At 39.8% G+C, this 15,464-nt stretch overlaps 1 protein-coding gene across 1 annotated transcript in view; it reads right to left on the bottom strand.

Annotated features, from left to right (window-relative positions):
- Nucleotides 1–12,939, bottom strand: part of RTN1 (reticulon 1) — a 236,843-nt gene extending 223,904 nt beyond the window's left edge. The window contains exon 1 of the mRNA XM_070378512.1: nt 12,501–12,939. Coding sequence (XP_070234613.1) covers nt 12,501–12,741 — 241 coding nt within the window. The 5' untranslated portion in view covers nt 12,742–12,939. The remainder of the gene's footprint in view (nt 1–12,500) is intronic.
- Between the last annotated feature and the right edge of the window lie 2,525 nt (nt 12,940–15,464).

Below are 15,464 nucleotides of genomic sequence, written 5' to 3'. Positions count from 1 at the left end.
GTATTTTCTATTAAAACACCTAGGGCTGAGGTGACATGATTTTTTCTCAATCTTTATTCTCCTAGACTGCTCTCCTGCATCTGACAGCACTGATCAGGCTTCCTGTTAGTACTTCCTTACAGATGTATGCCTGCGTGCTAAGTCACTTCAGTAGTGTCCAACTCTTCGCCACCCTATGGGCTGTAGCCTGCCATGCTCTGTCCATGGGATTCTCCAGGCAAGAATACTGGAGTGGGTTGCCATTATCCTTCTCCAGGGGATCTTCCTGAACCAGGGATCGAATCTGCATCTCTTATGCCTCCTGCATTGGCAGATGGGTTCTTTAACTAGCGCCACCTGGGAAGCCCCTCAGATGTCCGGTAATTTGCAATTTGCATGTACTTCCTCAGGTTATCTCATTTTATCTTCACAACCAGAAGGTAGCCAGGACAATGGTATCAAGTCCATTTTATATAGAAGAAACTGAGACATAAAGCAGATTTGCCCACATTGACATGATAGTAGAGACCAAAGCCAAGACAAATCTGTCTTCTCAGTCAAGGCTCATTCTATACCATGCCATCTTGGCTTCTTTGATACTATAATAATGAGGGTAATTACCATCTGATTGCCAAGCACTCTAGAAGACCTAGGACCACATATACAGAACCTGAGGCTGAGGCAGCCTTAATGCCACTCAGCTAGTATGAGACAAGGAGCACACGTTCTCTTCTTGGCCCTTTGTTCTTTAGTCGCTCAGGCGTATTCGCCTCTTTGCAAGCCCATGGACTGCAGCCCACCAGGCTTCTCTGTCCATGGGATTGTCCAGGTGAGAATCCTGAAGTGGGTTGCCATTTCCTTCTCCAGGGAATCTTCCTAACTAGGAATGGAACCCAGGTCTCCTGCATTGCAGATGGGATCTTTACCAGTTGAACTACCAGGGAAGCCCTCATCCTACACAATCTCCAAAAACAAAATTATTCTATGGCTTCTCTTCCGATTTTCTAACCCTGTTATCTACAATCCTGTTATCATCTCCAAAATCCATTCCTTAATATACATTGCCAAGTGGAGACTTCCGTTCAAATGGCTTTTCTTCATTCTGAGCCCCATATGACAAAAATGAATGTATTATCCTCATCTCTCTGACCAGTTCCCCCTCCCACCCCTCTTTAGCACCGTCATTCTCCCAGCCATAGGCACAGAACCTTAGAGTTGATTCATTCCTCCCTTCATCCTCCTTGTCCTGTCAGTCACAAAGTCCTATGGAATATTCTGATGAAGTGCTCAACTTTCCTCCTCTTTCTTTCCAGGTACCTTCCTCTTTATTCTCATGGTTATTTATTCCAGGCTCCGAAAGTGACATTGTTGGTCAACCTTCTTTCAGCAAAAGTGCAGGTTTTAGATCACCCCCATTGAGTTCATCATCTATGCATAACATTTAATCTTCCTAACCTAGCTTTCTACAGTCATTTCTCAGTATTCACTGGGAATTGGTTCCAGGACCCTGTGCAGATATCAATATCCATGGATGCTCAAGTCCCTTATATAATATGCTATAGTACAGTCGGCCCTTCTGAAACCAAAGGATACAGAAGGCTGAATGTATTACTTCCCCCAAATATAAACCTTCAAATGCCCCAGAATCCATATAAAAGGAGTCTGAAGTCCTGAATAGCCTTCAACATCTCTCCTCCAGAATCTGTCTCCCCGCACCCAAACAGGCAGGTTAAGATACCCTAGTCATTGCTCATCTCTATGTCACCACCCATGTCTCTCCCCTCACATAAAACTGCCTTTCTGCCACTTCTGCTTATTTCTATTCTATCCATCCTTTAGGCATAAGGCACATTCTACCTCTTTCAAGACACCAGGTACCCTGTAACTCATAAAATTATGAAATTCCTGCAGCGCTTATAGCTTGTAGCATCCATCCAAGGACCAGACTTGACTCTTGCTTGAGTTGTTTACCTTTGTTTTATGTGGATTAGTCACATCTCCCATCTAGATAGTAAGCTTGGAGGAATAGAGAAGACATAGCTCATGTTCCTCCATTCCCCACAGCTCCTAGAAAAATGCTGAGCCAGTAAGTCAGAAGGAGAGGAGAGTCAATATATCAGTGTTTCTTAAAGTTTTGACATGCATTTGGCAGGCTTGTTTCCCCGAGGTGAAGTCTGTGAATCACTTTGTGTTATTTTGAAAGCAGGAAGTCTACAGACCACATTTTAAGAAGCACTGATTTTTCGGGATTCATTGAACAATCCACGCCAAAAGGGAGATAGGACATTGCTGTTTACTCTTATGCATGACAACTAGATCAGCAATCATTTGAATACACATTTTCGGTTGCCCAAGACTTGTTTATAAAAAAATGAAGACTTGCTATGCATAAAACAAAATCCTAGCTACTTTTAAGAATGTGAGATATTCAACAAATTCCCCATATTCAGGAAGCAAGAATTTGTTCTATAACTGGTTTTATAACAATCTCATGTAGTAGATGAATTAAAAATTCCACTTGGGGACTGGACATGGAAGGTAGAATGCAGAACTGTTCCAGCTAAAAATGTAAGTCATTAGGCAGCTTAGCAAATACGCTTTTACATGAATAATCTGGCATAAATGTACAGTAGTGAGACAGAGGACTAAGGACAGAATCATATGATGCTTTTTGTGATAAGACATTAATTAATGAATTCCCCAAACATTTTAGAATATATTAAATATTTATGGAATTAGAGTCTGTAGTAAAAAATGAAAAGTACAGTTCAGGAAAAAAGAATAAAACAGATGCTTGCAGATAGCATGTTTTGCATTTAAGGTAATAACTGTTAATTATATAAAACTGTGTTGTTTTCAAGAGGCAAGTATGTTACATTATGGAGCTTGTCTCAACAACGGAGAATTAGAGAAGAATTTTTTTATAGAATTCTTTCTTAAATTGGAGGATAATTGCTTTACAATGCTGTGTTAGTTTCTACTGTATGACAACACGAATCAGCCATGAGTATACATGCTTCCCCTCCCTCTTGAGTTTGCCTCCCAGTCTTCATCCCATTCCTCTGGGTCATCACAGAGCACCAAGCTGAGCTTCCTGTGTTACACAGCAGCTTCCCACCAGCTAATTCACACATGGTAGTGCATATACGGCAGTGCCACTCTCTCAATTTGTCACACCCTCTACTTCCCCTACTGTGTCCACAAGTTGGTTGTCTATGTGTCTCTATTCCTGCCTTACAAATAGGTTTATCAGTACCATTTTTCTAGATTCCCTAAAGAAGAGTGGCCTTCCATGGAAAGTACATTTTTTAGGAAGTCAATTTGAAGTTAGCTGTGGTTTTTGTAATAAGCACTGTTTCTGATTTCATTTGTATGCTATTCACTCTTAAGCAATATGCCTTCTTTAACAATCACAGGTAAGGTCAGGGGTATTGCTTTCTCTTATGAAGGAATAAAGATCTTGGTATAACACTTTCCATTCTAAGTTTCCTCCAGTAAACAGCAACCTCATTTGTTCTTAAATATCAGTAACTGAGAGGTAATCCATCTCTTTTTCTGAGCAATTCTAATTATCAGAACTTTCTCCTTCATTAAGTTGAAATGTGTTTCTCTGATTTACCTGCTAGTCCCAATTCTGCCTTGTAGTATCACCTCAGTCAAGTCTTTATTTGCTTCATAAGATTTCTTCTAGTGTTTGAATTTAACACTCATATCTCCTTTCATTCTCTTATTCTGGCTAAAAATTCTTAATTTTTTCAATCATTTCTCAAACAGCAATTTTTTCCCCCAGAAGCCACACCAATTTAGTCACCTTTCTCTCACCATACTACAGTTTCTATAAACCATGGCACCCATCACTTAGTATAACACTCCATATTTGGCCTGCCTAGGACAGAATCCAGGAGAACTACTACCTCATATAATGTGTACCCAAGACTTTCTATTAATATTACCTCAAATTACATAAGATATTTTAGTAATTTCACCATACCACTAGCTCATATTTAGTTAATTACAGTCCTCAAAGTTTCCATCCCTCACAATGAACTATTTTAGGTTGCATCTCATACACTCTGAACAAATTAAGCAGAATTTGTAGAACCCATAGTCAGAAATTTATATTTATGATTTTACAGGCTATTCTTCTTCCCTCATCTCTAAAATTATGTAACTTTGAAGCCCAAGACACTATGTTCTTTCCTAAACACAACAGCACTGGTTCACTGTACTCTACAATCTCTGCCATGGTTCTTCGCAATTTCAGTAATCACGTAGGTGATCATTCCACTCCCAGCCTGCCATTCTTCTGGAACCCAATCTTCTGATGACCTTGTCCTCTACTCCATCCTGGTCTTCCAATCTCCTCAATAACTGTACTCCCTCCTTAATCTCCATATCAAATAGCACACTGCTCATATCATCTTTTCTCTGTGCTTCATCGTCCTCTGTCCTCATTCCTCCTCCCCAGATTCTAAGATCAATCAGTAATCTCACTGCCTTGCATGCATCTGCTAACTCCACTGTCTACCTTATTTAATTCTCCCTCTACATCACTGGCTCAGGTGGTAAAGAATCTGCCTGCAATGCGGGAGACCAGGGTTCAACCCCTGGGTCGGGAAGATCCCCTGGAGAAGGGAATGGCAACCCACTCCAGTATTCTTGCCTGGAAAAGTCCATGGACAGAGGAGCCTAGCAAGCTACAGTCCATGGAGTGGCAAAGAGTCGGACACAACTGACTGAGTGTGCACGCGTGCACACACACACACACACACACACACACAGGACTTATCATACCTTGACTATATTTTTTGTTCTCTGTCTCCTTTCCCTCTTCTCTCCTTTCCTTCTTACACACACACACACACACAATTTATTGGAAATAGACTTTCATTTGTCCCTTTCTGTACCATATACTTAGTGCTTAGAACAATGCATGGAATATAGCAGAAGTTCAATCGATAATAGTGTAATAATGAATGAATTAACAGTGCTCCCTTGCTGAATTTGATAACAATGGTTGTTGCTGAAGAGGAACAAGGGCTGGTTGGAAGACTGAGTGTGAAGAAGACTTCTTTTTCTCTGTATACCCTTTTGCGCCTTTTAAATTTTATTTTTTTAAAAGCTTTTTATTTTGTATTGGAGTAGAGACAATTATCAAACTATGTTGTGATAGTTTCAAGTGAACAGCAAAGGGATTCAGCCAACACACACGTGTATCCATTCTCCCCCAAACACCTCTCCTATCCAAGCTTCCACATAACATTGAGCAGAGTTCCATGTGCTATACAATACTTGTTGGTTATCCATTTTAAATATAGCAGTATGTACATGTCCATCCCAAACTCCCTAACTATTCCTTCCCCATCCTTCCCCACCCCCTCAGCAACCATAAGTCCATTCTCTAAGCCTGTGAGTCTCTGTCTTGTAAGCTCATTCATATCACTTCTTTTTAGATTTCACATGTAAGGGATGTCATACACTATATCTCCTTTTCTGTCTTACTCTACTCAGTTAAAATTTAATATCACATGCATATGCTTCCTATTCCAAAAAGGAATTTTTTAAATTAGAGTAAAAAATTATTTTAGTGAAAAGAATTCACTTTTGAGTTAACATTAAAATCAAGATTTTTTAAATAGCAGTGATATCCTCTACCATATCAACAATCTTTTGAAACTTTGTGCCATTTGCAAAATTAAACAACATGTTTTCTTTCTTTTCAATTAATTTTTACTGGTGTATAGTTGCTTTACAATGTTGTGTTGGGTTCTACTGTACAGCAAAGTGAATCAGCTATACGTATACATATATCCCCTCTTTTTTGGATTTCCTTTCCATTTAGGTCATTACAGAGCACTGAATAGAGTTCTCTGAGGTATACAGTAGGTTCTCATTAGTTATCTCTTTTATATACAGTATCAATAGTGTATATATGTCAACCCTAATCTCTCAATTCACCCCACTCCCCTCCTTTTCCCTCTTGGTGTCCATGTTTCTTCTCTACCTCTGTGTCTCTATTTCTGTTTTGCAGGTAAGACCATCTATACCATTTTTCTAGATTCCATATATATGCATTAATATATGACATTTGTTTTTCTGACTTACTTTACTCTGTAAGACAGTCTCTAGGTCCGTCCAGGTCTCTACAAATGATCCAATTTTAATCATTTTGTGGCTGAGTAATACTCCATTCTATATATATGCCATATCTTCTTTATCTATTCCTCAGTTGATAGACATTTAGGTTGCTTCCATGTCCTGGCTATTGTAAATAATGCTGCAATAAACGTTGGGGTGCATGTTCTTTTTGAATTACAGTTTTCTCTGGGTATACGCCTAGTAGTGAGATTGCTAGGTCATATGGTAAGTTCTATTTTTAATTTTTTAAGGAACCACCATACTGTTCTCCTTAGTGGCTGTATCAGTTTACATTCCTGTTAACAGTGCCAAAGGGTTCTCTTTTCTCTACTCTCTCTTTAGCATTTATTGCTTGTGGATTGTTTAATGATGGCCATTTTGATGGGGGTGAGATGATACCACATTGTAGTTTTGATTTGCATTTCTCTAATAATTAATGATGTTGAGCATCTTATCACGTATTTGTTGGAGTTTTGATTTGCATTTCTCTAATAATTAGTGATGCTGAGCATCTTATCATGTATTTGTTGGTCATCTGTATGTCTTCTTCGGAGAAATGTCTATTTAGGTATTCTGCCTATTTTTTTGATTGGGTTGTTTGTTTTTTTGATAAACAGTGTGCTTTCTAAAGTAAGCTGGGTACTTCTAAAGTTCCTGGGCATAGTACATGCCGTGCATATATTGGTGATTCAGAATATGAAAAATAGAAATAATGTTTTATAGGCATTATTTTTTTAGTGAATCAATGGATATTCCTGGCAATGTTCATGTTTATTTTCATGATTAATAAACATGCTAAATTTCAAAATTCAGCATGTTTATTATTTTCTAAGTGCTTATAAAAATATTTGGCATAATAATGCATTCTTAGATCTACAAGCACTCAGCAACAAATATATTGGCTTAGTAAGTTTTTAATATCTATCATTTTCTCATTTTTTAAAATCATTCCCCACTTCAGCTTTTCTAAAATTAGTCTTATTCTCAAGAGACACTAGAATGACATTAAAACTGCTCACTGCACTCATTCTATACCACACGCAAAGTAGTCAGCTCAGAAGAGCCAAGCTTACTGGAGTAATGGTACAGGATTTTACTTGCTGTTTACTTATCCTGGGCTTCTGGTCTTTCTGTACGTTTTCTATTGTCCGACTTAAGAATTCTAACCCACTTTAATGGTTTTCCCTTGTGGCTCAGCCCGTAATGTGGGAGACCTGGGTTCGATCCCTGGGTTGGGAAGATCCCCTGGAGAAGAGAAAGGCTACCCACTCCAGTATTCTGGCCTAGACAATTCCATGGACTGTATAATGCATGGGGTCGCAAAGAGTCAGATATGACTGAGTGACTTTCACTCACTCATACCCAGTTTAATTCTTTATTTTTAAACGATCACCTCAATAACTTATAGTGAACTTCCATTATCTCACACAGACACAAGATTAAAGGATTAACTCTCTTAACAACTTTGATATATAACATACAGCACTGTTAATTATACCTGCCATGTTGTACGCTACATCCTGAGTACTTACTTATCTCAATTGGAAGTGTGTACCTTTTGAGTGCCTTCATCCAGTTCTCCCTCCACCCACCAAGCCTCTGACAACTGCAAATCTGATCTCTTTTTCTATGGGTTTGTTTGTTTACGAAGTATTACTGACCTACAACACTATGTTAGTTCCTGTTACATAACATAGTGGTTCAGTATTTGTATACATTTCAACGTGATCACTATCCATTTTAAATAACATAGCTTAAATATGAATTGAGAAACTCTTCCCTCTCCTTTTTTCATTACTCACGAGAGCATCTTCCACAAGCAGTGAGCCTCTCCGGTTCATGTTCTTCTCATTGTTCTTTTTGTCCCCCAATATTACTTAAATAAAAGTCGGTTGTCTTACATCTTTCAACTATGTTCTTTCACAGAGAGTATTCCTATGTGATATATTAGTCTCTTGAAATAGGTCTTTTATTTTCACTGCTGTCTATATTTTATAGTGCCTTTTCCAAATCTTCCTTAGTCACCACTGAAATAATTTTCTTTAACTTTAAAATAAAAGCACAACCAACTAATACAAGGATCTTTGAGTACTATTCAGCCAGCTATTTCCATAAAGACAGAATTAGCTAGACAGTTAGGTAGATCGATGGATTTTATTTTCCCCCAGCTGTGCACTTTGGGCAACCTATGCTAGTATTTATTTATTCAGTGTCGACCTCAGAGAAGTAACTCACGCCTGTGTGCCAGTGTGGTTAGATTGTTTTAATACCCTTCTAAAGAAGCTTCCACCAGTGACTTGGGAATAAGGAAACTAAAAAAAAAAAAAAAAAAACCTTTTAAACTAAATACTAATGTGAAGTAGAAAGATGCACACGTTCTAGGAAACCACAACTTGTGTTCAGTACAGATCCTTACACAAAGGAGGCATTCAGGAAATGTTTACTAAATTGAGTTGAATCACAATGGTCTCTCATTTTATAGATAATAAACACTTTCCATAATCCAGGCTATGCAAGATAGACAGTATAGTGAACAAAATAATCCACTCTTTTCCAAATCCTCAAAGTCAGAAGTAGATGAACAGCCTAAAAAAAAGAGATGGGAGCAGGAAGGTTTATGCTGTATTTGTGGACAATGATAAGGATGGGGTTTCTGGAACAGTGAGTTCATGAAGAGGAAGTTATGCTGAAAGCTCTGATAAAGTTTATTTATCAATGTATTTTTAGTATATGTGATTCTACATTTTAATTTAACCAATTTGAATTCCCAATATGAAAGACATGCACAGTAGTTACTGCCAGAAATGTCATTGATTATATTCAGAGTCTATGCCCAGAGAAATAAATTGCGTTAGAAACTCTTATTTTCTTAAAGGTTCTGTAAAATACTGTAAAAGTAAGTGCAATGTTCCTTCCCATTTCAACAGAATTGCAGTTTTCTTAAAAGATGAAAGAAAACAGAAGATTAAAATCTATACCTTCTGAAGAGGATTGCTGGAAATGACTCCAAATAAAAAATACTTACACATCTATCAAACATATCCACAAGAAAAGAGTCAATCTAGCCTCTATGTGGATTTTAAAATATGATTGGTAATATGTGTGGTACAATTTATATTAAACAGAATAAATACAGCATATATAAACATTTCTGAAAGGTAATTAAATCATGATAGATTAAGAATAGTTTTTCCAATGGAGTATCATATTCAGCATTTGAAAATTATGAGTACTGTGGTCCAAGTAAATTAGGAGAATTTCTCTTTCTCTGTCCCTCTTCCTCCCTCCCTCTCTCTTTCTCTCTCCCTGTCACCCCTAACTCAGCAATCATCTAGAAATTTAAGGTAAATTATCTAGAGGTCAATATCACTAAAGCAAATCATCACACTGGGCTGATTTCTCCAGGCCATTCTCAATTCTCTTATTCATTTTGCCTTCCATGCATGAATCAGTCAATGAGTTAATTTCTAAAGTAGCCAATGAATTAACATCTTACCATTGCATTTTGTTCAAATGTTCTATTTTAAATTCTTCCTTTAAACAAAGGGCCATTCTTCTATCCTTGTGTTATTGTATGCTCCTTTTGAATAGTTTTCAGGAATAAAATAACTAATCATGAAAAAACAAAACAGTTGCTCTTAACACCCTTTGTATAACATTACTAGATGATGGCACTGATTCATGATTAACAACCTCACATGTTGTAGCCTACACATGGTGCATTAAATGTTCCCTTGGCAACAGACATATCATATGCCCATTATCAATTTTAGACATGAAAAATTGTAGCCTTAGAATAAGGTGTTACTTTTTGTTGAGAACATTTTCATCCCATTAAAGGGACAGAAGCAATGAGAATACCTGGAAATACAGTACTGATGGAGTTTTATCGTGCAATGCTAATGATATTTAAACATATATTCATTCCAGGACATCACAGAGAAATATTTTTAGAAATGTTTCTTCAAAAACTTTAATTACCATCAATGTATAAAAATGAATCACAGAATTTCTGTCCAGATGGCATGATTAGTGATTTTTTCAGAGAAAAAAAGTTTTAAAACATCAATGTCTGTCTTACATTTTAGAATTCCATTTGAAAAAGAAACATAATTTGTTTACAATGTATCACACTCAACGTCTAAGTTACTTCTTAGTTTGATTTGAGTCCCAGAGAGCATCATTCTTTTAAAAAAGTAAAATTATGAGCTTAATAGGCTTCCTCTGGATTTTGTCCCTGATTAAGTTGAGGATGCACCTGCTAACTTTACTTATTGCAATAGAGCTGTTAAAATAACAGATAAGGAAGCCGGCCCAGATTTTGTTTAATTTTTTTCAAGATCTAGTAATTTATTTAGATATCATTTTTGGCATCTAGGCCTCTTATAACAGTCCATACTGAATACTGAATGCAAACTGAAAACACTAAATAACCAATAAATATATGACAAATTCCTTCAAGCAGCAATAATAAACTTTAAATTTTCTGTATAAATTGCAAACTTATGCTTCGTCCCCCTCCCTTCATTCTTTTCCCATCCAAACTCAGCACTATGTTTAATTTTACTAATACATTTGTTGCCTAGGATAGGAAATCCCTAGTATATTTAACAAACTATTTCTAAAATAATAGTAATAATGTTAAAAATTGCAAATGCCTACTTTGTCACAATTGTTCTAAGCATTTTATATACAGCAACTATTTTAGTGGATAGTATGTTATTGAGAGGAAGCTAAGTTTCCTTTCCTTAGTTCACCTGACCCTGATAACACCAATGAGAGGTGGGCAATGTTTATAAATGATTTATTTTGATAACGGTGGATAAAGGTTCTGTACTAGAAGCTACTCTCAACCCAGAATGCTGATGGTAAATCAACCAAAAAGTACCTTCCTTTTTCTATTAGCTTTTGCCATCTTCTTTTGCAATTACAAAGTTTTGTTTTCATTTAGATTAAGTTGAGATCTTAGTCGGAAATCTTCCCCTCCCCCATATAATAACTAATACTGGACAAACGGGGTTTTTTGCTTTTGAGTCTGTCTTTTTTCTTTTTTGTTTGTATATGGTCTTTTTCTCTTCCCTTCAGAATGTTTTATTCAAAACATTCCCTAAATCTCCTTTCCTCAGCTCAAATCTTTAGTATAAAGCATAATCAAGACTACCTAAAGCACTCCATGTGACCCTTAAGAGAGGCAGTGGCTTAAGAAAAGGGTTCCCCTAAATCAGCTGCCAAGAACAAGCATGCCAGTCCCGCCCCCATTCCGTTCCCCCAGGATCACCTAGCACTCGGCCTTCAAGAGCTACATCTCCAAAACTACACAACTCTCATTCCACCCGGCAAAGCTTTCTCGGAGAACTACACAACACAGCACCCTCCCCCCGCCCTCCCCGCTCCTTGGAAACACGGAGTTCCTAAGCCGGCAGTCCCACTCCAAAGCTCGTTTCAGGCATCCTTTGGGCAGGATGCTTCATGATCTCAGGTCTCCGATGGGATCCAGTTCAGAAGGTGAAGTCAAGTGGAGGGAGGACAAACCCAGGGCAATTTCCTAACGCCCTCGCTGGTTCAGACTGCTGGCAAACTGTGCCTCCTAGCTACACCCACCGTCACTCAACAATCTCTAGCCTGCAGCCAGCGGCCGCTCTAAATTAGGGTTCCAAGTTCCAAAGCTCCCTTCGAGGTGGGAGCTTCGGGGAGCTGAAAAAGAAGGATTCTGGGCGGGGACTGCCACAACTCCCAACCTTCTGGCTTCGCAGTCCCTCCGGAATTAAACACACCTAAGGCGTTTCAGTTTAGTGTGCGGTGAGCTAGAGGAAGGGAAGAGAAATGGGAGGAAGTAGGGTGTGGCGACTCTCGGAGGTTAAGGAAAGGGAGAGTTAAAGTCACATCTCTGCCCTAGATTGAGCCGGGTCTAGGGGCAGCGGGCCTGCCGGTCGCTTTGTCGTCAGCTTCCCCTGTCGCGGGCGCGAGCCCTGCAGGCAAACATGCCCCCCGCCCCCTAAATCGTCCCAACTGGCCAAGCGGGCCCTGCAGCCCCCAGTCCCAAGGAAGAAACTTGTACACAGGCGCGCCAGCAGCTAGGATGCTGCGGTTTGCCTCTGAGGACAACTTTGAAAGCCAGAAAAATAATCATAACGAAATAAAAGGATCAATAGCATTTTGTTTTCTTCTGAGCCTTTGGAAAAAAATAAAATTTCTGTTCCTACCAGTCATTTAATATTTACAGGCGCCTGTGGCGAAAGGAGGAGGGGCGGGGACGGATTAAGGTTGGTACTGAAGATAGAGAACGCAAAGTAGGTTCCTAGGTGAGTTGCAGAGAAGGGGGCCGGCTAGGGGACCCGAGTTCCTGACGCCATTTGCGGGGCAGAGGCGCCCGCCCGCCTTACCTGTGGATGCAGTTTCCATGGCAACGGGAGGCGGCCGGGCGGGGCCCGAGCCCAGTTCCCGCGGCGCAGCTTCGGCGACCCCGGCGCCCAACCCCGGTCCCGGCTCCCCCGCCAGCGTCTCGGGCTTGGCTCCTTTCGGCGTCACCGCTTCGTCCTCCCCCTCCCCCCGGTCCCCGAGCCACTGGGACCCGGGGCCGGCCAGCGGCAGCAGCTCGTCTCGGGGATCCGGCGGCGCGGCCATGGCTGGCAGTTCCCCGGGCGCGGCGACAGCGGCTTGGCGGGGCCGAGGTGCAGTGACTGGGTGGGCGGGCGGGCGCTCGCTGCTGCTGCCCCCGCCGGGACTCGGGGCTTGGGGAGGCTGCGGTGTGAGCGCCGCCGCTGCTGCTGCAACTCCGGCCGAGCTGCTGCCTACCGCTCTCGGCGCTTCAGCTCCTCCTCCTCCTCCCCCTCCTCTTCCTCCCGGCCCCGCGGCGGCCTCTGCCCGCGCTCCTCCTCCTACTCCTGGCGCCGCCGCCACGGCCGCCTGGCTACTCCCAAGCCTGTTATTACGCAGGTGAAAAGGCCTGCTAGGTCCGAGTCTTCCTTTGCACACGTCAGCCCCCGGCCTGCTAATGGCAGGCCTCGATTTAGGAGATGTGCCAAATCCACTTGAATCTTCCTCTCAGGTGGGGAGGAATCAGAGAGGATGAGCAGGTAGAAGCAGCCCCTAGCTGAAACGTGACTGATTAGGCAAGCTGCCCACCCAACTCATAAAGTTAAACCCGGACTGGTGTCCTAGGACCCGAGTCAAAGGAAACTGGAGCCATCAAGGCCACAGTTCTGAGGGTGACCAGTATCATCTGTGGATGGGGACTGGTCTTGGCGGGGAGGGGTGGAAGTGAGGGTTGACAGATGGGAGACGAGTGAATCTGCAACGCTGGGGTTAAATGTTGCATCCTTAAACTATTTCCAAAACAGAACCAAAAATAGTGGAGTACAGGAAAGAGCTATCAGGATAGCTTCCGAAAAAAAGCTTACCAGACTTCATTACTACCAGCACTGAGGGCGAATAAGATAGCAATGAGCAGGACAAAAACAACTTATGTTTCCTTGCAGAAACCCTGAGCCAAAGCCATACAGATTATAAGCTGTCTGTGCAGTCTGCTTTCTTTGAGAAGTTGGACATTCCAGGAAGCTTGCTGCTGCTTCCCTCGCCCCCATTTTCCTTTACAGCTCTCTGATAAGATGGAAGATACCTGACAGATAAACAGAAACTCAGAGGAAGGAAGTGACTTGGCTTATAATGTATTATTCCTATATTTAGATACATCTTTTCAAACAAGACTTGTGCTTTATTGGTTCCTAAACTGTCTATGAAATGATGTGGTTGGAAAAAATAATAACGCACAGGGTGGAGGAATAAGCCCATGCACTGCTCCTTCTCTAGCAAAGGTCGGGCATGGGGCAAGCTTCCATGAGGCTTGTGGAACTGCTAAGCCACCATAGACATGCTGATTTCATATATGTCAATTTTCATGTATTCCAAGGCCAACTTCAGCACCATGCAGATACTCCTCAAAGATGCTGAAAAGTTAAAAGCCTGAATTCTGCCCAACCTTGTTCTATTCAGTGACTAATTAAGAGAAAATGTGTTCACTCAATAGAGAATATACATGGCCTTCTAAGGCCAGATACCCCTGGGGATGTGATGATCACCAATATTTTACATTATTGTTATCTTCAAAACTTATGATAGACGTGTCCATTGGCTTGATTGTGGTAATAGCTTCACAGATGTGTACATATGTCAAAATTCATAAGTTCACTTACTATAAATATGTGTGATTCAGTGTTTGTCAATTTTACCTCAATAAAGCTATTTTTTAAAGTTACCCCCTTCAACAATAACAAACAAAAAAAAAATTGGTTATCCTGAACCATCAGGGTTTTCCAAATCTTTTTGTGGGGAAAAAATGAGCCTGTTTAAGAAATCTTTAAGGTGAAAAGTTATTACACTGCTGTCTTTCCATGAAGATTAATCCTTTCACATAATCAGAAGACATTTGTGAGTTTTTTTCCCCAAATCTATTGTTTAGAACATCAGAAATACCAGATGGAAATTTCTCACAATTTCATTATTGACAACATGCCAAAAATATAGAAAACTAATGATTTAATATCAAGTGGTTATCAATAAGTACTGAATATTTGAGAATTTTATGGTAAGTGAATTACATACAGAGTTATATGGAGAATGTTATTTTGTTTCTCTGACAAACATTAATGAGTCATCACTTAAAAAAAACTGAAGAAACTATGCAAGCCTCACAACTTCCTTATAACTAAATTGATAAGGAGTTTGGGGATATGATTCCAAATCTTTTTCATATTTCATCAGATACTGATCAATACTCTAATTGAGAATGTGTGGAAGAAATAGCCAAAGTATATTCAGATTCTAATTGTTAGAGAAAATTGAAATTATCCATTTTGATTGAAAAATTTCATTTCCATTTACCATTTAATTGAAATTCTGCTTTGATAAATTATTCTACTTTGCTCTGCTGAAAAGAGGTGTTCACAATGTTTAGTTTTAGCAATTTTCACAACTATCTTTATTCATTACATTCTACTTCTGGATGACAAATAATTATCTATTTGGGTGAGGAAATTTGCAAGTTTACACTATGATTTGAAATTACCAATGTCTATCAGTTTCATTTATTTTACATTTGCACCCCTGTGAACTAACAAAGCTTGACTCATTTGAAGATGTATGGCCATAACACATAGGCAACAATGGGATTCCAAGGCTTGCAGAGTTGCTTCAAGTTATGAGTTTTTCTAAAATGCTTTTGAGACGAAAATGGAGTTGGCACTTTTAAAGGATTCAGAGCAAGGAAAGTTGAGACAAAAGAACTGTCAGGTTTTGTCTTAAGCTATTGTTTTTCGGAAGAGAAGTTTTGTTCACTGTTTCAAAAGAAG

Source organism: Bos mutus, chromosome 10 (assembly GCF_027580195.1).
Source record: "Bos mutus isolate GX-2022 chromosome 10, NWIPB_WYAK_1.1, whole genome shotgun sequence".
NCBI classification, from domain to species: domain Eukaryota; kingdom Metazoa; phylum Chordata; class Mammalia; order Artiodactyla; family Bovidae; genus Bos; species Bos mutus.
The sequence above is the reverse complement of the archived record's forward strand: the minus strand, read 5'-3'. Positions and strand labels throughout refer to the sequence as shown.